The sequence below is a fragment of the Schistocerca americana genome, chromosome 4 (assembly GCF_021461395.2).
Source record: "Schistocerca americana isolate TAMUIC-IGC-003095 chromosome 4, iqSchAmer2.1, whole genome shotgun sequence".
Lineage (NCBI taxonomy): Eukaryota > Metazoa > Arthropoda > Insecta > Orthoptera > Acrididae > Schistocerca > Schistocerca americana.
Genome location: NC_060122.1, coordinates 551,949,784 through 551,975,367, shown reverse-complemented (window position 1 = coordinate 551,975,367; position 25,584 = coordinate 551,949,784). Strand labels below are relative to the sequence as shown.

The window sequence follows — 25,584 nt, the reverse complement described above, 5'->3', positions numbered from 1 at the left end:
AGTAGATGTCCCCATTTTCTTTCTTCATGATTAGCAGATATGACTGCCTCAGGTTAAACCAACTATTTTTACAATTTACAATACATTGATCACGCGTTATCACGTCTACGTCTGTTTGTCCGTTGCTTTATTTAAATTATTTAATAATTTATACGCCATGCTTTGTTTCCTGTCCACATAGTGTTCCATATCAGTCTTGAGTTTTTCTCACCTGTCTCGTTGTGCTTCTTTTGTTGGAAGAATTGCAGTATTTCCAGCAGTTACATGATATTGTGTAACTCAAGCCGTAGGTACGTTTCATACGCTGTTTTCCTCTCTCTGAGAGCCTTTGCTACTTCGTCGTTCCACTTCGCCCACCTCTCTTTCGTTTCCAGGTGGTTCTTTTGCCAAATATTTATCAGCTGTTTCATTCATACAGTTCTCTATCCCTTGCCATTCTTCATTAATATCATACTTTGTTTTAGTTTCTACCAAATTCTTGTTTAGTCTTTGTTTGCAAAGGTGTGCTATTGATTTTGTTTCAGCTGTGTAATTGCGCAGTTTCTTTAATTTTCTCTTTCCAGTAATAATTTGTTTCTTATTTTTCGACCATCTGGTTCTTAGAAGTACTTTAGCCATCGGCAAATAATGGTCGCTGTATATATCGCCTCCACTGTACACTGTTACATCATTCACTATAGATGCAGTTTTTCTGATATCTACCACGTGGTCTATAGTTGATCTAGAATCTCTATCGCTCTTGGTGTACATATGAATATCTCTTTCCATAAAATAATAAATTACTTACTTTTGAGGTATTACATGTGCCAAATTCTCCCATATTTTCAGGGTTAGAGTTAATTCTGGTTTTCCTGAATTTCCTTACAAGATCCCTGAGAGGAGTGTTGCCAAATGGGGCATCCAAGTCTCTACAGCGGTACAGTGTGTCTGTTTTATTAATCTCTTTGACGGTTGATTGTAATTTATTGTAGAATTTCTCCAACTCTTCTTTTCCGCCTTCTTCTTGACTATAAGCACCTACTATTGTCATATGTCCTGTAGGTGCTTTAAAATGGACTGACGTAACTCTCTCATAGTGAAAGGTGTAGGCTGTTTTTCTTTTTTGCATTTCTGGTCCACCATTATGGCAATTCCTGCTTGACCTCCTGTATTTTATCCATTTGTACAATAATGTACATATTTTTGTAAATCTATTGTTTCACATAATTTCTTTCTTATTTCACTTAATACGGCAACATTTATCTTCTTCTTTTGTAATCCATTCTGTAACTCAACTTTTTTGTACAGTTACCTCTGATATTCCAGGTTGCTAACTAACGTCTCCTATTCCAAGTCGTTCGGCCGTGTTTGTATCCGTTAAAACTGTTCGTATTTCTTATTACTCGAGGGTTATGACTGAAGTTCTTGTTATGTGGACACAACCGCCAACCTGGTGGGACGGGGATATTTCTGTCGGAGCCTCATACCCTTAGATGGTTGTTTTCCTTAAGCTTACGGGAGCCCTCTTCCGGGGCTATTTGCGGAGTTTCCTTCTCGTTTCATTAATATAAAAGTTCATGGTAAGGACTGCTGCTTCCACTCTTTAAGCCACAGTGGTAATCGCACTGTCCCATATCGCCTTGCAGATTTTTATTCTTCACCTACAACACTGGCCAAGGGACTCTTTCCTGGAAGAACCCTAGGAAGCAGAAAATGAAGATAAAAATGAAAATGTTCTCGGACATCGAAACCTAGTACCACCAGGGTTGGAAAAACAAAGAGTCAGCAAAGGGAGGCACATAGAAAACAAAACTGAATGTGTCTTGTACAAGTAAATTGAATTAGCGTCAGCTTGGGGCGCCGCAGTTTCTGCCGTAATGCGGAAAGCAAAGGTTACTTATAGCAGTCTTCAGGACAGTACACGCAACCCACATTACGGCATTACAACAGAAATTGTGGCACCGTTTGTATTATTTTTGGTCTAGACATTCCAGAAGGTATAAGGTTTATAGCGTGGATCCAAACCTGCCATCATTAACTCTACCTTCTTCGGTAGAAGAAACTGTATATGTGTGATTTAAAAAGACTTAACTTTATGTTAAAACTGATGTTCCTTCTCTTGTAGGATTGTACATTCCCGCACACTGGGTGAGCCCTTGGCATAGCTGCATGCCGGGCCATTTGTATCTTCCACATTTTGCTTCATTTCGGAAATATCTTAGGTGACAGAGTTAGGTGTGACATCCTGTATATGCATGTATCTATGTAAGTATCGACTGATCCATACCAAAAATGGCACACGTATCACTTACTGTGTAGAAATCATCGCTTTGGAGGTAAGAAACACCTACCCCTCAAAAAGGTGTGAGCGGGAGAGGGGGAAAGCAGTGTTGGCCACGATGCGTGAACAGCCTTACTTACTCATCCAGTATCTGAGAACGAGAGTAGTGACTGTCTTGGAACAAACTTTACTCATAATTTCAGGCCTTTAAGAAACTCTTCCTCCATGACAATCCTCACAAAATGACGAAAGGAAAAAAGTTTACTGCTTACATTGTCGCCGTTCATGCTGTAAAACTGCCACATTAGGTATAAGATTTTATTTATTTTATTTCTTTACTACCAGTTGTATTCACGATACATTTTCAGATGTTATTCACATATTAAGACACAGAGAAATTGCCGACGTTGGCTAGGAGTGTGCACTGATTTAAACCAATGGGGAAAGTTGAAGATTTGTGTCAGACCGAGATTTGGATTCGTGTCTCCTGATTACTGTACTTTTTTAACAACCTTTTATTTTAATTTTTTCAACGGTTTCTGTGAGTTTGGCGGCAGAGTTGGCAGGAATCGGACCTTGAGGCCCAGTCACGGTGTGCCCCGCACACCCAACTACCGGAAATGACTTCGGGGATGAAGAAAGGGTAAATACAGAGAAATGAGATTTTTTATGTGTGCATCTATTCATTCTTTTTTAATTTTTTTAATTTTTTTTTATTTTTTACGGTGAAAGCAAAGTAAGTCACCTAAAAACAGAAAGAATATGAAACAAATAAAGAAAGCCTCTGGAGGCGGCACTTAGTGATCCCTGCAGCGTCGTGCACCTGGCGCTGGACCTATCGGGTACGACTTCACGGAAGGATTTATTAGGTCCCCAGAGAGTGGTTCTGTATGTACTGCATATTCAGAGTCTTCAGCTCATGTACGATTGTCGTCTCGTGCCCGGGAGGCTCCAGCTGCACAGAGGGTCGTGAAAAACACAACCTAAGTAAACTAAAAGAACTGTTGATAGTTATGGTTGCAAATGATTTTGGCATGCATTTTTAAAAGTCCAGGACGTCTTTGGAATCATTCCAAAATACGTAATGAACCGCATCTTCTTTGATGCATGCAACTGCGTTAGTTCTGGTAGGAGGTTAGTCATCCGTGAAAAGGAGGGCCTGTGGAGCAATATTTTGTCCTAGCGCCACTTGGAAAAAGTGAGCCAGAATTTGTTGAATCAGGTGCGAGATGCCACTCGTCCTTCCATAGCAAAGACAATGTGCATCCGCGTTCTGCACGTGGTGCAATTGGATGAGTCTCTTGCTGATCCGATAAAATCTTGATTGTGTCACCTGCTATCATTTGACCGTTACAGAACACGGCGACTGAACATCAGTTTCTGTCCATCAATCCCGTTCTTACCGTTTTAGACACGGACCTGTTGGTTTTCCTGCCCAATGACGTTTGGGGGTCGACCAGTTTGGAGGACATAATTGAGGGCCCGCTTGATCATATGACGTGTTGCTGGCACAGAGAGACGAACAAGGCTACATTCGATGTAAAAAAAGCTTACATAGTATAACGAAGGGGAAACGTTAAGAGTCGTCCTGAGGGATGCGAGAGAAGATGGCTTACGCAATGCCAGGAAGAGGTCTCTCAGGCTTTGTGGGCAAGTCCTCCACAGCTTAAGTTTTATGTTAAGAAAGAGTGACACCGTCATCTTGTGGACATGAATGAGCCCGAGTGTCCCTCGATTACGGGGGGGGAGGGGGAGGGATCAGTAATTGACCTTGAGTAACATGCCAGCGGCGTCGAAAGCTGCGAAGGCTGTTAAGAAACGTCGCGCACTCGTGGTTGGCAAAATACGAATTGGGTCAGTTGAGGGAAACGAGAGGCCAGGTAGGTTTCGACAAAGTGTGTTCGTTGGATGATGTGCATGGTTCTCAACCACTCGTCGACGTTGAGACCCCTGACACGTTGCAGAAGGCGTCGATAGCTGAGGGCAGCTGTACAGCTAGGTCGCTACTGTATTCGATGAATAGACACTTTATTATGCCACAGAGTCGAAGGTGGGCGACACACCTCTAATGGAGGCATTCCTCTAAACCTACTGCGTCGATGTTTTCACATTGAGGTTCGTACGTGAAGCCATAAGTACGTATGTGTCAAGCCCATTGGGTTAGAGATATGAGAGATATCGTCCACGTTTCAGAGCAGAACAACAGAACAACCAAATCGTCGGCATAGACTGCACATGGGAACGTAACTCCTCGGAACATCATGCGTGTAATCTTCTGGCGAAGGCCACATAACAGAAGTTCAGGCACCAGTGCATAAAATAGTGTCGATAATCCCTGCTGCACCGAATATGCGATCAAGAGAGGGCCTGGGAGGTGGCCACTGATCAGGAATTTGGAGGTCGCCCTTCGATGGAGATATATGACTATGGTAGTGAAAGGCTGTATACACCCCAAGTTCGTGAGACAGTGCCTTGGGTAGGTATGGCACACTGGGTCGAGGACCCGGATATTCCGGGGATGTCAGAGCACCTAGTAATTTTTCCATCTTCGCCAGGGCTATTATAACGCGATATCCCCACAAAGCAGCTTAGTCATACGAGATGACGCTAGACAGCGTTCGACGGATTTGTGCAGCCAAGAGGCGGGTGACTATTTTTAAGTCACAATTAAGAGATGATAAGGGCTGATAATCGTGAATTCGTGCTCCGCCTTTAGGTTTCGGGTTAGGGATGAATTGACGTCCCTGGGGACAGTAGGTCTTAACAGACGGATCGCCAATGTGGTGTGTGTAAATATCGGTACGTTCGATAGAACTCCAAAGGGAGTCTGTCCAAGTCCGGTGATCTATGGGTCTCGCCTTTGCTGATGGCATCGGTTACTTTCTCCTTGTAACGTCTTTCAACAAGGTGTCAGCTATGGCGGGGGTTAACATATCATAGTTCATCTGTGTGACTCCCATCACCGTTTTTCAGCCGGGATCTTCAGCCGAGTAGAGCGTAGTGTAGAGTTCATAGAAGGTTGTGTTGATGTCACGCTGTGTAGAAAAGTGCTGCGCGGCGTCCACATCAGTAACATGGATCAGTGCTCGTTGGCGCTGTCGACATTCTGTGATAAAATGATACACGGATGGCCTTTCCGCCATAAGTATATTTGAGATCTGTGAACGAACGACTGCACCCTAAGACTATCGGCGCACATGTGCCATGACCTGTCCTTTGGCTTGTTTACCACTCTCTGGCCCTCTGGTGAGGGCGGCATTGAAGTGTAGTCACATATGATTTTGTAATACAAGTCGAGTGACCATTACGTCCATGCGGGAGCGTCGCGACTGTATTCAGTCAATGTACAACGAATGACGGGTTTCGCGCAAGCAATCCACCACTCAAGTGTTGTGGGATATGCTCCTATGCGGCGGACGCATGAGTGCCATGCATCCTCAATGGCGAGTTTTCAGTCAAGAGAAGTCAGATGAGCAGTGTTAAGCTTGCAGGAGCTTCGGATTCGGCACATCTGCTGGTGGCGGAGGGTGACAGCGCCAATAGGGGCGACACGGTCTTACAGCCCTGCATCTCGCAATGCGGGTGTAAGGGGATGAGAGTCATATATCCTGTCAATGCACCTCGATGAATGGCTTGTGTAATGGTGAACCCGGGACGATATCCTTTTACATGGCCCAAATATCCACTAGTCTAAGGTCCCAAACAAGAGCCTCTAGATCGGCACAAGGAGAATGTCCCGGGAGCTGATCCTTTGGCGCTAAGAGGCTGTTGAAGTCGCCACCAAGAACGATCTTGTCGTGTCTGCCCTAGAAAAGAGGAGCAATTTCTTCCTTCAAAAGTCGCACACGGTACTGGAAACGTGTTGAACCAGACAGAGTGTAGATATTGACAAGTCGTACCACTAACACTGTGAGCGCCATCCCTCTAGCGTTGGGGAGGGGGGGTTAGAACACATCATTAGCATGTAGTACGTCCTTGAGGAGTATTGTGATGCAACTGCCAGTGGGTGGAGAGTGAGGTGCACATGCATTACAACCATACATTTCGGGGAAGACTGCTGCGCTGACCTCTCGGGGCAAGGCTATATCGACGTCAGCTGCGTTTCACATGTCCCGTAATAACTGTATCATAGGACAGGTGCATATGTTGTTGACGTTGACAGTCATAAATCTAGATACCTGAATTCCATCTCCTCTGTGAAAGTTTGACTTCAGTTACTGAGGTGCAAAGGCGACTCGTTGTCCCTGTGTAGCATGGAAGGGGAGGTGGCTTCATGCTTTTCATCATTAGAAAGCAAAATCTCAATTTTTTCAGCACCATTGGTCCGTGGACGGGCAACGGTTGTGGGGAAGTATTGTCTGTAATGGCATCGGAGGTGACTCTGGCAGAGGGTCGGCTGCAGAGGTGAGCTCGTTGGCTGGAGATGTGACTGAAAGTAGGATGTCAGGTGACATGGCGGGTCTATCAATGGTCGTAGCACCAAGTGGCAGGAAGGGTGTAAACAGGCTGCACGTGATCGCATACACCATGCACAAATGCAGACAAGGCAATCTCGTCGCTACACTGCCAAAGGCAGACTGACTACTAAGCCATTTGTACACAGCGGCCATTGCGACTGCTTGGACTACCCTAGCACGTTTCCTTCTCAGCTTATCTACACACTATTAATACAGGGCTTCTGGTCCATTATTCTCATTCCTCATGACATTATCCTTATGGGTAATGGTTGAAGCCTGTTGTGCACCTGCGCTGAAGAGATCATTGGTCATCTTCGTCTTAATTATGTATATGTGGTGCGTGTCCTTTTGGACATGTCTGAAAAAACAGACATCAAATGTACATAGTATTCACATACACCATTAAATGCGCCAGCAAAATTATATCGTTCTACGACACACAATTCAACAGCTGTCATGTCATAAACACTGAGTGCGTGAGAAAATGGTGTATCATGGGTTTAGTTTTAGTTCATCACTTCTTTATTGCTAACTGAACTGGCAACACATTTCGCAGATAGTATCCGCATATATCGCTGAATGTACCTACAAAAATACATCTTTGTACGACAGATAGTGCAAGAGATATGACGTCAAGTACTGAGATGCGTGAAAACGGCCGTATAATGTACGACGTTTTCATCTATTACGTCTTGACTAGTAACTCTATTCACGTCGCATTTGGCAGACAGTAGCCACGTATTCTACTGCGTAGACCTCTGTGTTAAATTGTGTAGCAAACACATAGTTCAGGAGATATATCATAAACATTAAACGCCGTGAAAATGAAACTACAGGGAGGAATTCGCTAGAGGTACAAGTGAAATATGAGTACAGATAGGTGTAAATATGTTAAATGTATGTAAAATATATTTGACATGTTCGTGCGCGACCAAATAAGCTCATTCTTAAAAAAGCTCATTTTAAACACTAGCAACGGTTTCAGACAGATTTGTTAGACATGGTAGTTACTATCTGGAAACAAAAACTAGGTAGGTGAGAACCGCCAGGGCCTTATTGGGATGAGAATGATAACGTGGAGAGTGGGTAGACGGACCCACAGCAGAGGGAGAGGAGGAGATGAACACAGATAGGGGTTGGGGGAGGAAGAGCTAATTTGAATGTATGTGAAATCTTATGCGACTTAACTACTAAGGTCATCAGTCCCTAAGCTTACACACTACTTAACCTAAATTATCCTAAGGACAAACACACACAGCCATGTCCGAGGGAGGACTCGAACCTCCGCCGGGACCAGCCGCACAGTCCATGACTGCAGTGCCTCAGACCGCTCGGCTAATCCCGAGCGGCGAGGAAGAGATAGACAAAGGGTAGGCGAAAATGAAGAGAGGGAGGAAAGAGGAGGAGGTGGACAGAAAAGAAAGAGGAAGTGATAAGCAGAGAGAAGGGGCAAAAGAGATGCGCAGAGAGGCGGAGGTAGAAATCAACAGAGTACGGGTACAGAAGAAGATGGACAAAAAGAGAGGAAATAAAGACATGGACACAGGAAGGAAAGTGGAGGATATGGCCAGAGAGAGGGGAGAGGAGGAGACGGACACGCAAAGGAAGGTGGAGGAGATGGATAGGGAGAGTGGGGAGAAGGACTAGAGAGAGTGAAGGCTGAGATGGACAGAGAAATTGGAGGGTATGGATCAATAGATAAACGGGAATGGTGTAAGTAATTCAGATTTCTCTGTGCTTTGTGTTACAGGAGCACCCGGAAGGCTTTTGGCAATGACCAGAGGGGGATGTCCCAGGGAGAGGGGCTGTCGGCAGCGCCGCGTGCAGCCCTGCCCCCCCCCCCCCCCCCCCCCCCCCACATTCCAGCCACAACCGCAGACGCCGGAAACTTGAGCCACCACAGCATTCCGCAGCTCGCATTTATTATACGCCTGTTTATCCTGTGCGGAGGAGGAGAAGAAAGAAATTCCGGTGGCCGAGAGATTTAATGAAACACTCGCCCAAATAATTACCAACGCTTTTCCACGTTTGTGGGCCCTGTTTCGTTTCCGCTGCGGAGATGGTATCGGAGATGAGAATGAATAATTTAACATCTTAAGACGGCCTTATCTTTTCTCACCGGTATCCATGTTACGTCTCAGAGGTGAATCACTCGAACGTAAATATCTTCTATATCCTGGCTTTCGTTTAAACTCTTTAGAGTTATCTAAAAATATTTTTTCGTCTATACGATGTAACCTGTGACACTAAAGAATAATCGTCAATGTTACTTTATCGTAAAGGAGAAATATTTTCAGAACAGAAATGGATTAGGAAGCCGAGACGACACCACTGTGTCAAACTATGCTCATAAAATGAGAAACGTCAATTTGGTATATACAACCAACACGACAGATGGTACTAACAAGGAAACTTTACCAACTTGATCTCATATTTTAAGGAGTTGCACGCATGCAACATATCAGACTGAAGAATCGATCCCGCACGAAAATATGGTGCATAATTCTGATAAGATGCAGTTACGACTTTCTGAAAGTTCAGCTTTTAAGCCTCTGCGCGCACCAGTTGTCTGACACTGTGTTATTGTGATAAAGACGATGGGTATGATAGCTGTGTGTGTTTAAATGTGTGAGGCTTTCATTTTTGTATTTGTGAATGCGATTTTGAATGTAATACGTTCATTTTTAATGAAAGGAAGGCTTCATTTCGAAAGCATAACTTCAAGTATCACAGTCAGCTCAAGTCTATAGCGCTACTTTAATGGAACGTTAATGGGTAACGATAATGAGGACTCAGCAACTTCTTAGACGACGCAGTATGATATTCGGTAGTTACGGCTCATAGACGATCAGTACACTTCATCTTGCCCTGGGATTGTGATATGACTAATTTACAACAGGGAAGTGGCCTGTCCCTTGAGGTAGCTATAAGCCCTGATAAAACTAAAGAGCTCACCAGTAATATGAACGTGATCGAGATCGTTCATAGCGTCCCGCGTAAAATCCACCTGTTTCAGTGTTGGCGGACAAATGACCCCACGACTATGCAGGGTGTAATTCACTATTCGTTTCGCGAGCAGTTGTTTGAAAATGGCTTATATTTACTCAGCGCTAAATATGATATAAAACGAAAAGTGATTTAACTGAGGAGTCAGACGTGCACATACTAGGAACGTAGGCTTCCACAGGTGTTATCAGTGTTGTTAAAATATTTTCGGTGTTGACTGTGATTCATTCTTACTGAATTCGTGGGTCACTACACAGATTTCACAGTTGGTGAAACAGTACTTTCTTTCGTGTCTGAAACTTTTATTAACGATGCGAAGAGCTCATTACGCCTCAAAACAACTTTCTGTCACTTCTGTACGTAATAGCCAGTGTTTGCTTTCTACAACTGTACCCCAAAACTTTTCATCTCACGGAAGCACAGAAGTTGTTTTACCTTTCCTGTTGCCCCGTAAATGAGAGACTTTCAACACATCTTCCGTCTTGTGCCATGTGCCAAATAACGTAACTTATTCGTTAGTGCCTTAAGATTGCCGTCTGCTCCCGAAAGAAGGCCTCAACAAGACAAATATCCAACCAGATGATTCTGCAAGTATGTCGCGCAACGAACACCTAAGAACTTTTGCTATCGGGTGCGTACTACTTCATAGCTCAACAATGATTTCCCCACCGATGTATAGCAGATGCTGATACAGAACTTCAATTACATTGCTTGATAACTGCTAACGAATAGAGACATTGCTGAACAGAAATAATCGCAGGCAGCGATGGACAAAATGAAACACAGTGCTTGCGTACTAGAGTTGGAGTGATATGTTAAAACGAAAAGTGCTACTGATTTCACCACGTTGGTAAGCAGGATAACAGATATAAATATTGTTCATGCTTGACACAGGTCAGTATCTTAACATAAAGCTTGATATGAGACTCTCAGTACGGAATATGTCTTGCTCGGGTTTTACACCTGCTCTTCCTGCTGGCAACCTAACTGTTGTGGAGTCCTTGTAGTGGGGGGAAGGGGGGGGGGGGGACATTGTTCCACTCCTCTGTCAAAGAGTTTTTCAGTTCTTGCACGGTTTCAGGAGGGTGTGTTCACTGAAAAATATGTCTCCCAGGAGCATCCCATGGATGCTCTAGAGGGTTTATATCCGGTGAGTACATCAATATCTTAGCTTTACAATGTGTTCAACAGTTCAGCTGTTCTATGTGTGTGTGTGTGTGTGTGTGTATGTGTGCGAATCGTCGTGCGTAAACAGAAGTTCGGTGTCCACCTCACCCCTAATCAGACGGACGCAATCCAGAACAATTTCCTGCAGTGTTACTGTGCTGTGGCTGTACCCCACACCAAAGCGATGTTCGACCATTGTTTGTAATGCCTGCCCACGCCATACCACATAGGACAAAGCGATGACGTTCATGGCATCCTGTGGTGCCCCTATCGACTATTTAATTGCAATATGCTCCATTACAGTATCTGTAATGTACAATACACATATTGTATGCATGTGAGTGCGTGCGTGCGTGCGTGTGTGTGTGTGTGTGTGTGTGTGTGTGTGTGTGTGTGTGTGTGTGTGTGTGTGTGTGTACCGTCATATTTGTGTTTAATGTTGATAATGGGAGAAGGGATAGGGTGAATCTCTGAATCGCCACATAGCCTCCTCTTCGTAACTAGCGCCAAGGCGGTCACCAAGCTTAACGTTCTCATGTCATTACAAGCATGTGTGTCAATTTTTACCATTCTATTTACATTATTCCGTGGTATATTAAGTTTCCAAATTTATACTGACTTTTTGGTCACCTGGTACTTATATACAGTTATGACACTCGTACTCATGAATAAAGTAAAATTCGTCGCAGAATAAAACTGTACGTTGGTCAAGGATACCAACGCAGAACCTTGCCTTTCGGGGAAAGTTTACACATCCAATATCAGATTAGATTTAACACGCTTTTCGTTTCATTGTCCATAGTAAGGACATCTCCAAGGATTTAGAACATGTTACAAAACAAAAAGACATACAAAATATTTACAAGAAAGGTAATCTTTAATTTTCGCTTCACCCAGATCCTAAGCCATATGGTCCTAATTGAAGTGAAACAAGTCAAAGGACTGAAACATTAGCAGCAGGTTGTATACATTTATCACATTACTTTACTGAAGATGTCCAGGCTTTTAGGGAATACGTTATTTGACATTATTACTACCACATGTGTCAATCCGTTTTGCTCAGAAATTCTTCAATGGAGTAGGAATTATCCACCAAAAATTCCCTAAACGTAATCTGAACTTTAGTAGTTCTAAAGCTGCCGGTAAGTTCTTTAATATATGTGATCCTAAATAACGGACACCTTCTTGCAGTAAAGGGAATCGTATTGATTCTAGGAACTGAATTGTTGATGTTGAAACCAGGTATATTGTTGTTGTTGTTGTTGTTGTTGTTGTGGTATTCAGTCCTGAGACTGGTTTGATGCAGCTCTCCATGCTACTCTATCTTGTGCAAGCTTTTTCATCTCCCAGTACCTACTGCAACCTACATCCTTCTGAATCTGCTTAGTGTATTCATCTCTTGGTCTCCCTCTACGATTCTTACCCTCCACGCTGCCCTCCAATACTAAATTGGTGATCCCTTGATGCCTCAGAACATGTCCTACCAACCGATCCCTTCTTCTGGTCATGTTGTGCCACAAACTTCTCTTCTCCCCAATCCTATTCAATACTTCCTCATTAGTTATGTGATCTACCCATCTAATCTTCAGCATTCTTCTGTAGCACCACATTTCGAAAGCTTCTATTCTCTTCTTGTCCAAACTATTTATCGTCCATGTTTCACTTCCATACATGGCTACACTCCATACAAATACTTTCAGAAACGACTTCCTGACACTTAAATCTATACTCGATGTTAACAAATTTCTCTTCTTCAGAAACGCTTGCCTTGCCATTGCCAGTCTGCATTTTATATCCTCTCTACTTCGAACATCATCAGTTACTTTGCTCCCCAAATAGCAAAACTCCTTTACTACTTTAAGTGTCTCATTTCCTAATTTAATTCCCTCAGCATCACCCGACTTAATTAGACTACATTCCATTATCCTTGTTTTGCTTTTGTTGATGTTCATCTTATATCCTCCCTTCAAGACACTGTCCATTCCATTCAACTGCTCTTCCAAGTCCTTTGCTGTCTGTGACAGAATTACAATGTCAACGGCGAACCTCAAAGTTTGTATTTTTTCTCCATGAATTTTAATACCTACTCCGAATTTTTCTTTTGTTTCCTTTACTGCTTGCTCAATATACAGATTGAACAACATCGGGTAGAGGCTACAACCCTGTCTTACTCCCTTCCCAACCACTGCTTATCTTTCATGTCCCTCGACTCTTATAACTGCCGTCTGGTTATATTATTTATCGGAAATTCAGTTTATAAGTACACGGAATTGCGAGTCTTCCCAGTTCCTTGAACAGGTCTCAGCCGAACGTTTTTGAGTTAAGACTGCATAATTTGTATTCCATGCTGTTGGGAACATTAAGCATGGCTTGATTAGTTATACGAAAAAATTATCCCGTGTGAGATTATGGAATGAAAGAAAGCGAAATATGCTAAACTCTTTTTATTATTAAATAATCGCACGCTGCAAATGAAGATTTGCTAGTGCACTTCAGCAGTTCTATGGTACGTTCCTCCTAACTGGATTCATTACCATGTTGCAGTTCCAGGAATTTAACACTCATCCTGTTCTATCTGCTTCTCATCATATTTTAGACATATACTCGAAAGAAACCTCTCAAAGTTCTAAACTGCCTGTAGTGTGTCTTCTCAAAATTTATAGACAAAGCTATTCAATCACGACTCCGCTCCGCAGCTCTGACATCTTTGCGGCTATTCTGTTCTCTTCATGAGAATGTTTTCCACTGGAGATTGCTAGTTTACATCGCTAATTTGATGCCAAAAATTGGCGAAACTAAGCATGACTAAAGGCAGCCGCTATATGAGCGACCTCTTCGAATATTGGTCCATGTATGCACGCAGCCGCATGCATAATGGTGATACCATTTTTGCAGGATATTCCATAGACTGTTCAACCTCGGAGATCTTGGCATCAACGAGAGCCCTCTGGGATTCAAATATCAAGGAATTGGTGGAAATACGTTTGGCGCAAGATCTTATCAATCGCGATGGCGGCTTGCAACCGGATAAGGCGTGAGGCCCAGAATTTCTTTAATTTCTTCAGAAAGAAAACATTTTATGACTAATGACACACCTAGCGACAGTTAATTTCGTCATCTGAATTTCACCCATGCGAGTGCGCATTCCGAGAGAGAGCGCAAGTGTAATATCACAGTTACGGTTGAGCCTAAGCAACATAAATGAAGCAATATTCCACGAGGGCGCGAAAATCGACGGAGGTTGCTCATGTAGCGGGTGCCTTTTCACATAAGGCTCTGCACCAATTTTTGATATAAAGTTAGCGATGTGAACCAGCGTTCACCAGTGCAAAACGCTCACCTGAAGATGGCTGAATGGATGTCAGCCGAAATATCGTGGCAGGAGGTCGATGTAATATTACTGCAAATCTGGAGACTTTATGCAGTACTCTTCACGCCGAGAAAATTTCAAGAATCTCATCTTCATGGCTGTTTCTAGGAAGTTGCAAAACCGCATGCCGACGGTTGCAAAGTGAACATCGATTCATGAAAAGAAGATACCAACAGAAACTAGCAGGCACGATGGCGCCTGTGCTGTCCGTAGTGGAGGATGTCGTGTGTGTGTGGTACTCACGTTCGCAGGACGGTATGGGCCCCGACCAGTGGCCGTCGGCCTCGCACTCGATGCCGGGCTGCCCCTTGAGCTGGTGGCCCCAGGAGCAGCGGAAGACGGCGCGGCCTCCGTAGCTGGTGTTGTGCTCGACCAGCGACAGGTGTGGGTCGTCCGTCTCCAGGCTGGGGCACAGGATGGGAGCGCACCGCGGCACCGGGCCCGACCACCGACCTGCACCACCCAACCAACAGCGCCATGTCTCAGTCGCAGCTGCGACTCAGTCGTCGCCCGATGCATCATGTCCTTACCAGCGATAGAGGGGTGCCATTCTCTCTCTACGTCCATTGACTGTATCATATAGCTGTTACTCGCAGTCTAACAAAAAGTGATCCACCCTGATTACATGCTCGGCTGTCTATGTAACTCCTGAAACCTACACATCATCGGCGAGTGTGTAAATGATTGGAGTTGCAGTGATAACTGTGAAGGATACGGAGGCGACGCGTACTCAAGTGAGGGTTATCATGCGAGCGTTGGCAGTACCTGGATGAGCTTGAAATGGTCCGCATTTTGGGTCTCTACTTGGCCGGCTGAGCCGGCCGCGGTGGTCTCGCGGTTAAGGCGCTCAGTCCGGAACCGCGCGACTGCTACGGTCGCAGGCTCGAATCCTGCCTCGGGCACGGATGTGTGTGATGTCCTTAGGTGAGTTAGGTTTAAGTAGTTCTAAGTTCTAGGGGACTGATGACCACAGAAGTTAAGTCCCATAGTGCTCAGAGCCATTTGAACCATTTGGCCGGCTGAACGAATCATTCTACATCTAAATTTGTGGGACATTCGTCACATGACGGTGGCCCGATGTTGGACTATACAGAAACATTCTCGCCTTCAGGGTTCAGGTGGACCACATCTCACCACATAAGTGGAGTATCCCTGTACAGCGCGCCAAGCATGTTGTAAAACCTGCACATCTGCGCCTGGCATCCGAGAACTAGTAGTGTGTTGTCTGCAACATTGATCGGAGACGAGCGCCAGTTGGACAAAGAAAATGCTGTCCCATGCGTAAGTTGCCGCTGACCAGAACAAAACTGGCTGTTTTTGGAATGGTGAAGCGACCGGGAACCATGGCCTGCTGATGAATGGCGTTGAACAGTGTCTAGCGATGAATCGTGGTTATGCTCTACAACGAATGAGGCACATCCATGTTGCTCCAGGCGTCGGGCGTCAACTCCGCCACAGTGCCAGTAGTTACGATATAAAGGTACAAATAGCCGAGCGGTCTGAGGCGCTGCAGTCATGGACTGTGCGGCTGGTCCCGGCGGAGGTTCGAGTCCTCCCTCGGGCATGGGTGTGTGTGTGTCTCTCCTTACGATAATTTAGGTTAAGTAGTGTGTAAGCTCAGGGACTGATGACCTTACCAGTTAAGTCCCATAATATTTCACACACATTTGAACATTTTTCAAAGGTACAATTACAACAGTTGTGGGCGTTTGACGTAGGAGAGGATACAGCTGGTTTACGACATCCTTCTCATCCGAAACAGAGCATCCAGACCACATGCAATGCAACGTCATACTGATAAGTAAGCTCAAAATGTCAAGATACTTATAAATTTGACTCGATGTTGTAGTCACCGAGTCCGCAGCTCGTGGTCGTGCGGTAGCGATCTCACTTCCCGCGCCCGGGTTCGATTCCCGGCGGCGTCAGGGATTTTCTCTGCCTCGTGATGACTAGGTGTTGTGTGATGTCCTTAGGTTAGTTAGGTTTAAGTGGTTCAAAGTTCTAGGTGACTGATGACCATATATGTTAAGTCCCATAGTGCTCAGAGCCAATTGAACCATTTTTGTAGTCACCGAAACAACATCACATACCCTCTCAACCCGTGAAGTTTCACTTAGTTTTCTCTCTCCCCCCCCCCCCCCCCCCCCACCTTTGGGTGCTTCACGTATTTTCTTAAATAGTGTGTTACAAGTGTCCTCGTCACCCGGGGTAGTCGCGCGGTCTGGGGCGTCTCGCTACGGTTCATGCGGCTCCTCATGTCGGAGGTCCGAGTCCTCCCTCGAGCATGGGTGTATGTGTTGTTTGTAGCATAAGTTAGTCTAAGTTAGTTTAAGTAGTGTGTAAGACTAGAGACAGATGACCTTAGCAGTTCGGTCCCTCAGGAATTCACACACATTTGAACAAGTATCCATAACATAACAAATAATTCCGCGAGATAGGTAAAGCCTGCAGTACGCTTTCTTCAAGTGATAACTAGCACTCTAATTGCCATTATAGCATAATAACATGGTGTATCATAATGAAAGGCGAAAACTGACACAGGTGATAATATACAACAGCAAGAGTAAAAATATGGGTCCGCCATCGAGCCATTTGCTAGACAATGCAACATGTAGACCATGTTATACGCTACAATTTGCTGTCCACTCGTAACTGTTAATGGAGGTGTAACTGTGACTGATCGCGATGAGATTTTTTCATGTTAGTATAAAGGTAATTGGAATGTAAATTTTTTGACTAACCCCTACCGAAAACAACTCAAATTGTACCGATGGTCTAACGTTGACGAAACAAGCCCTGCATGATTTGAGAGATACAGAGGCAAATGAGTGCGCGGGGACTTATCCCAGTTCTCTGCTACTAGCGCCGGCCTGTGTGGCCGTGCGGTTCTAGGCGATTCAGTCTGGAACCGCGTGACCGCTACGGTCGCAGGTTCGAATCCTGCCTCGGGCATGGATGTGTGTGATGTCCTTAGGTTAGTTAGGTTTAAGTAGATCTAAGTTCTAGGGGACTGATGACCACAGATGTTAAGTCCCATAGTGCTCACAGCCATTTGAACCATTTGCTACTAGCGCCACTTCGTCATAACTCGCCTGGGCGGAGCATACGAGGTATTGCGCCATATTCTAAGAATGAAGTTGAAAACTAAAGTAGCAGCTTTTCCAAACTTTGTCAACATATTCTTCAGTACGTTAATGTTGAAGTTGTTAAAACTCAAAGTGATCAGTGGAATATGTTTCCCTAAGTACATTGTTTTAAGAAAAAAAATAAGTGGCGCTAAATAATAAAGCTATAATGCCAAAAATTGTTCAGAATGTGCAACTGTATGAGAAAATCAATTGTTACAGGTCGCAACTTGATTGAAGCAATAATTTGGTAAAAATCGGTGTGTTTGTGAAAAACTGAAGGCCTTAAATACCAGACGCAGAAAGATGAAAATTGGTATGAAGCGTCATGTTGGTATGAGAACCTTAACTATGTGATTCCATTAATGTACCTGTAATAATTTTCAAGTAATTAATTAAAAGCAAAATTTCGAATAAAAACGTCCTTATTTGTAGTAGATTAAGTAACATTTCTATTAATGAAAGAAACTTCTGATTACACCATTCGATTACATCCATTAAATGGTGAAGCTATAACAAGCTTCAACATCTTAATGAAAATAAGAATCAACACAAGGTTTCTTAAAGATGTAGTTCAGAGGTCACGTCGGTTCTGTTCTAAAAATTCTAGAGAGAAAAGATAAAATGCAGTAGAGCTGAAACTCTTTCTGTAATTAAAGCCAACTTAACCCTATTTGTATAAAAATTACGAACGTAGTAGATTGATGCACAACAGTGTTATAAAATAAAGTGTGTCCGAGAAATCGGACGTTTAGATGAAGCTACGTTGGCTTAGAGCAGATGACGGCAGATGTTCCGCTCCGCCCATATTCAAGGAGCGTTTGAAAAGTCCGTGCAAAAATAAAAAATACTTACGTGTTTGGGGTAAACCTTTTTTATTTTTCGACATAGTATCGCCCCATGAACCATGGACCTTGCCGTTGGTGGGGAGGCTTGCGTGCGTCAACGATACAGATAGCCGTACCGTAGGTGCAACCACAACGGAGGGGTATCTGTTGAGAGGCCAGACAAACGTGTGGTTCCTGAAAGGGGCGCAGCTTTTCAGTAGTTGCTGGGGCAACAGTCTGGATTATTGACTGATCTAGCCTTGTAACACTAACCAAAATGGTCTTGCTGTTCTGGTACTGCTAACGGCTGAAAGCAAGGGGAAACTACACCGTAATTTTTCCCGAGGGGATGCAGCTTTACCGTATGATTAAATGATGATGGCGTCCTCTTGGGTAAAATATTCAGGAGTTAAAATAGTCCCCCATTCGGAACTCCGGGTGGGGACTACTCAAGAGGACGTTGTTATCAGGTTCAAATGGCTCTGAGCACTATGGGACTTAACATCTAAGGTCATCAGTCCCCTAGAGCTTAGACCTACTTAAACCTAACTAACCTAAGGACATCACACACATCCGTGCCCGAGGCAGGATTCGAACCTGCGACCGTAGCGGTCGCGCGGTTCCAGACTGAAGCGCCTAGAACCGCTCGGCCACACCGGCCAGCTGTTGTTATCTGGAGAAAGAGCTCTGGCGTTCTACGGATAGGAGATCCCTTAATCGGGCGGGTAGGTTAGAATACTTAAAAAGGGAAATGGATAGGTTAAAGTTAGATATAGGGGGAATTAGTGAAGTTCGGTGGCAGGAGGAACAAGACTTTTGGTCAGGTGAATACAGGGTTGTAAATACAAAATCAAATAGGGGTAATGAAGGAGTAGGTTTAATAATGAATAAAAAATAGGAGTGCGGGTAGGCTACTACAAACAGTATAGTGAACGCATTATTGTGGCCAAGATAGACACGGAGCCCACGCCTACCACAGTAGTACAAGTTTATATGCCAACTAGCTCTGCAGATGACGAAGAAATTGATGAAAGGTATTATGAGGTAAAAAAATTATTCAGGTAGTGAAGGGAGACGAAAATTTAATATTGATGCGTGACTGGAATTCAAGGGTAGGAAAAGGGAGAGAAGGAAACATAGTAGGTGAATATGAATTGGGGCTACGAAATGAAGAGGAAGCCGCCTGGTAAAATTTTGCGCAGAGCATAACTTAATCTTAGCTAACACTTGGTTTAAGAATCATAATAGAAGGTTGTATACATGAAAGAACCCTGAAAATACTAAAAGGCATCAGATAGATTAAACAGGGTGTTACAAAAAGGTACGGCCAAACTTTCAGGAAACATTCCTCACACACAAAGAAAGAAAATATGTTATGTGGACATGTGTCCGGATACGCTTACTTTCCATGTTAGAACTCATTTTATTACTTCTCTTCAAATGACATCAATCATGGAATGGAAACACACAGCAACAAAACGTACCAGCGTGACTTCAAAACGTTGTTACAGGAAATCTTCAAAATGTCCTCTGTTAGCGAGGATGCATGCATCCACCCTCCGTCGCATGGAATCCCTGATGCGCTGATGCAGCCCTGGAGAATGGCGTATTGTATCACAGCCGTCCACAACACGAGCACGAAGAGTCTCTACTTTTGGTACCGGGGTTGCGTAGACAAGAGCTTTCAAATGCCCCCATAAATGAAAGTCAAGAGGGTTGAGGTCAGGAGAGCGTGGAGGCCGTGGAATTGGTCCGCCACTACCAATCCATCGGTAACCGAATCAGTTGTTGAGGAGCGTACGAACACTTCGTCTGAAATGTGCCGGAGCTCCATCGTGCATGAACCACATGTTGTGTCGTACTTGTAAAGCCACATATTCCAGCAGCACAGGTAAAGTATCCCGTATGAAATCATGATGTTGTTGTTGTTGTGGCCTTCAGTCCCGAAACTGGATTGATGCAGCTCTCCATGCTACTCTATCCTGTGCAAGCTTCTTCATCACCGAGTACCTACTGCAGCATACATCCTTCTGAATCTGCTTAGTGTATTCATCTCTTGGTCTCCCTCTACGATTTTTACCCTCCACGCTGCCCTCCAGTACTAAATTGGTGATCCCTCGATGTCTCAGAATATGTCCTACCAACCGACCCCTTCTTCTAGTCAAGTTGTGCCACAAGCTGCTCTTCTCCCCAATTCTATTCAATACCTCCTCATTAGTTATGTGGTCTACCCATCTAATCTTCAGCATTCTTCTGTAGCACCACATTTCGAAAGCTTCTATTCTCTTCTTGTCCAAACTATTTATCGTCAATGTTTCACTTCCATACATGGCTACAATCCATACGAATACTTTCAGAAACGACTTCCTGACATTTAAATCTATACTCGATGTTAACAAACTTCTCTTCCTCAGAAACGCTTTCCTTGCCATTGCCAGTCTAATTTTTATGTCCTCTCTACTTCGACAATCATCAGTTATTTTGCTCCCCAAATAGCAAAATTCCTTTACTACTTTAAGTGTCTCATTTCCTAATCTATTTCCATCAGCATCACCCGACTTAATTCGACTCATTCCATTATCTTAGTTTTGCTTTTGTTTATGTTCATCTTATACCCTCCTTTCAAGACACTGTCCATTCCGTTCAACTGCTCTTCGAAGTCCTTTGCTGTCTCTGATAGAATTACAATGTCATCGGCGAACCTCAAAGTTTTTATTTCTTCTCCATGGATTTTAATTCCTACTCCGAACTTTTCTTTTTTTTTCCTTTATTGCTAGCTCAATATACAGATTGAATAACATCGGGGAGAGGCTACAACCCTGTCTCACTCCCTTCCCAACCACTGCTTCCCTCTCACATCCCTCGACTCTTATAACTGCCATCTGCTTTGTGTACAAATTGTAAACAGCCTTTCGCTCCCTGTATTTTACCCCTGACACCTTCAGAATATGAAACAGAGTATTCCAATCAACATTGTCAAAAGCTTTCTCTAAGTCTACAAATGCTAGAAACGTAGGTTTGCCTTTCCTTAATCTTTCTTGTAAGATAAGTCGCAGGGTCAGTATTGCCTCACGTGCTCCAACATTTCTATGGAATCCAAACTGATCTTCCCCGAGGTCGTCTTCTACCAGTTTTTCCATTCGTCTGTGAAGAATTCGCGTTAGTATTTTGCAGCTGTGGCTTATTAAACTGATAGTTCGGTATATTTCAAATCTGCCAACACCTGCTTTCTTTGGGATTGGAATTATTATATTCTTCTTGAAGTCTGAGGGTATTTCGGATGTCTCATACATCTTGCTCACCAGATGGTAGAGTTTTGTCAGGACTGGCTCTCCCAAGGCTGTCAGTAGTTCCAATGGAATGTTGTCTACTCCGGGGGCCTTGTTTCGACTTAGGTGTTTCAGTGCTCTGTCAAACTCTTCATGCAGTATCGTAGCTCCCATTACACCTTCATCTACCTCCTCTCCCATTTCCATAATATTGCCGTCAAGTACATCGCCCTTGTATAGACCCTCTGTATATTCCTTCCCCCTTTCTGCTTTCCCTTCTTTGCTTAGAACTGGGTTTCCATCAAAGCACTTGATATTCGTGCAAGTGGTTCTCCTTTCTCCAAAGGTCTCTTTAATTTTCCTATACGCAGTATCTATCTTACCCCTAGTGAGATAACCCCGAAATCCTTACATTTGTCCTCTAGCCATCCCTGCTTAGCCTTTTGCACTTCCTGTCGATCTCATTTTTGAGACGTTCGTATTTTTTTTGCCTGCTTCATTTACTGCATTTTTATATTTTCTCCTTTCATCAATTAAATTCAATATTTCTTCTGTTACCCAAGGGTTTCTACTAGCCCTCGTCTTTTTACCTATTTGATCCTCTGCTGTCTTCACTATCTCATTCCTCAAAGTTACCCATTTTTCTTCTACTGTATTTCTTTCCCCCATTTTTGTCAGTTGTTCCCTTATGCTCTCCCTGAAACTCTGTACAACCTCTGGTTCTTTCAGTTTATCCTGGTCCCATCTCCTCAAATTCCCACCTTTTTGCAGTTTCTTCAGTTTTAATCTGCAGTTCATAACCAATAGATTGTGGTCAGAGTCCACATCGGCCCCTGGAAATGTCTTACAATTTGAAATCTGGTTCCTAAATCTCTGTCTTACCAATATATTATCTATCTGATACCTTTTAGTATCTCCAGGGTTCTTCCATGTATACAACCTTCTTTCATGATTCTTAAACCAAATGTTAGCTATGATTAAGTTGTGTTCTGTGCAGGCGGCTTCCTCTTTCATTTATTAGCCCCAATCCATATTCACCTACTACGTTACCTTCTCTCCCTTTTCCTACTACCGAATTCCAGTCACCCATGACTATAAAATTTTTTTCTCCCTTCACTATTTGAATAATTTCTTTTATCTCCTCATACATTTTTTCAATTTCTTCGTCATCTGCAGAGCTAGTTGTCATATAAACTTGTACTACTGTAGGAGGCGTGGACTTCGTGTCTATCTTGGCCACAATAATGCGTTCACTATGCTGTTTGTAGTAGCTTACCCGTACTCCTATTTTTTTATTCATTATTAAACCTACTCCTGCATTACCCCTATTTGATTTTGTATTTATAACGCGGTATTCACCTGACCAAAAGTCTTGTTCCTCCTGGCACCGAACTCCACTAATTCCAACTATATCTGATTTTAACCTATCCATTTCCTTTTTAAATTTTCTAAGCTACCTGCCCGATTAAGGGAACTGACATTCCACGCTCCGATCCGTAGAATGCCAGTTTTCTTTCTCCTGATAACGACGTCCTCCTGAGTAGTCCCCGCCCGGAGATCCGAATGGGGGACTATTTTACCTCCGGAATATTTTACCCAAGAGGACGCCATCATCATTTAATCATACAGTAAAGCTGCATCCCCTCGCGAAAAATTACGGCTTTCAGCCGTTCGCAGTACCTGAACAGCAAGGCTATTTTGGTTAGTGTTACAAGGCCAGATCAGTCAATCATCCAGACTGTTGCCCCTGCAACTACTGAAAAGGCTGCTGCCCCTCTTCAGGAACTGCACGTTTGTCTGGCCTCTCAACAGATACCCCTCCGTTGTGGTTGTACCTACGGTACGGCTATCTGTATAGTTGAGGCACCAACGCCAAGGTCCGTAGTTCATGTCGGGGGTAGGGGGGGGGGGGGGGGGAATCATGATAACGTGCTCCATTGAGCGTAGGTGGAAGAAACTAAAATGAGCTCTAACAGTGAAATTAAGCGTTTCCGGACACATGCCCACATAACATCTTTTCTTTATTTGCGTGTGAGGAACGGCCGGCCGAAGTGGCCGTGCGGTTAAAGGCACTGAAGTCTGCAACCGCAAGACCACTACGGTCGCAGGTTCGAATCCTGCCTCGGGCATGGATGTTTGTGGTGTCCTTAGGTTAGTTAGGTTTAACTAGTTCTAAGTTCTAGGGGACTAATGACCTCAGCAGTTGAGTCCCATAGTGCTCAGTGCCATTTGAACCATTTTTTTGTGTGAGGAACGTTTCCTGAAAGTTTCGCCGTACCTTTTTGAACACCCTGTATAAAGGTAAGACAGAGATTTAGGGACCAGGTTTTAAATTGTAAGACATTTCCAGGGGCCGATGTGGACTCTGACCACAATCTATTGCTTATGAACTGTAGATTAAAACTGAAGAAACTTCAAAAAGTTGGGAATTTAAAGTGATGGGACCGGGATAAACTGAGAGGACCAGAGGTTGTACAGAGTTTCAGGGAGAGCATAAGCGAACAATTGACAGGAATGGGGGAATGAAATACAGTAGAAGAAGAATAGGTAGCTTTGAGGGATGAATAAGTGAAGGCTGCAGAGAATCAAATGAGTAAAAAGACGAGGGCTAGTAGAAACCCTTGAATAACAGAAGAAATACTGAATTTAATTGATGAAAGGAGAAAATATAAAAATGCAGCAAATAAAGCTGGCAATAAGGAATATCAACGTCTCAAAAAGGGGATCGACAGGAAGTGCAAAATGGCTAAGCAGGGATATCTAGAGGACAAATGTAAGGATGTAGAGGCTTATCTCACTAGAGGTGAGATAGATACTGCCTACAGGAAAATTAAAGATACCTTTGGAGAAAACAGAACGACTTGTATGAATATCAAGAGCTTTGATGCAAACCCAGTTCTAAGCAAAGAAGGGAAAGCAGAAAGGTGGAGGGAGTATATAGATGGTCTGTACTAGGGCGATGTTCTTGAGAATAATATTATGGAAATGTAAGAGGATGTAGATGAAGATGAACTGGGTGATACGATACCGCTAGAAGAGTGTGACGGACCACTGAAAGACCTGAGTCGAAACAAGGCCCCCGGCGTAGACAACATTCCATCAGAATTATTGACAGCCATGGGAGAGCCAGTCCTGACAAAACTCTACCATCTGGTAAGCAAGATGTATGAGACAGGTGAAATACCCTCAGACTTCAAGAAGAATATAATAATTCCAATCCCAAAGGAAGCAGGTGTTTACAGATGTGAAAATTACCGAACTATCAGTTTAATAAGTCACAGCTGCAAAATACTAACGCGAATTCTTCACAGACGAGTAGAAAAACTGATAGAAGCCGACCTCGAGGTAGATCAGTTTGGATTTCGTAGAAATATTGGAACACGTGAGGCAATACTGACCTTACGACTTATCTTAGTAAATACATTAAGGAAAGGCAAACCTACGTTTCTAGCATTTGTAGACTTATAGAAAACTTTTGACAATGTTGAGTGGAATACTCTCTTTCAAATTCTGAAGGTGGCAGGGGTAAAATACAGGGAGCGAAAGGCTATTTACAATTTGTACAGAATGCAGATGGCGGTTATAAGAGTCGATGGGTATGAAAGGGAAGCAATGGTTGGGAAGGGAGTGAGACAGGTTTGTAGCTTATCCTCGATGTTATTCAATTTGTATATTGAGCTAGCAATAAAGGAAACAAAAGAAAAGTTCGGAGTAGGTATTAAAATCCATGGAGAAAAAATACAAACTTTGAGGTTCGCTGATGACATTGTAATTCTGTCACAGACAGCAAAGGACTTGGAAGAGCAGTTGAACGGAATGGATAGTGTCTTGAACGGAGGGTATAAGATGAACATCAACAAAAGCAAGACGAGGATAATGGAATGTAATCGAATTAAGTCGGGTGATGCTGATGGAATTAGATTAGGATATGAGACACTTAAAGTAGTATAGGAGTTTTGCTATTTGGGGAGCAAAATAACTGATGATGGTCGAAGTTGAGAGGATATTAAATGTAGACTGGCAATGGCAAGGAAATCATTTCAGAAGAAGAGAAATTTGTTGGAATCGAGTATAGATTTAAATGTCAGGAAGTCGTTTCTGAA

The 25,584-nt window shown here is 43.5% G+C and overlaps 1 protein-coding gene across 1 annotated transcript in view; it reads right to left on the bottom strand.

Annotated features, from left to right (window-relative positions):
• The window catches only part of LOC124613609 (locomotion-related protein Hikaru genki-like), a gene marked incomplete at its 5' end in the record, with an annotated part of 336,916 nt that overhangs the window by 76,455 nt on the left and 234,877 nt on the right, over nt 1-25,584 (bottom strand). Inside the window, one exon of the mRNA XM_047142324.1 lies at nt 14,504-14,713. Within this exon, the coding sequence (XP_046998280.1) occupies nt 14,504-14,713 (210 nt within the window). The remainder of the gene's footprint in view (nt 1-14,503; nt 14,714-25,584) is intronic.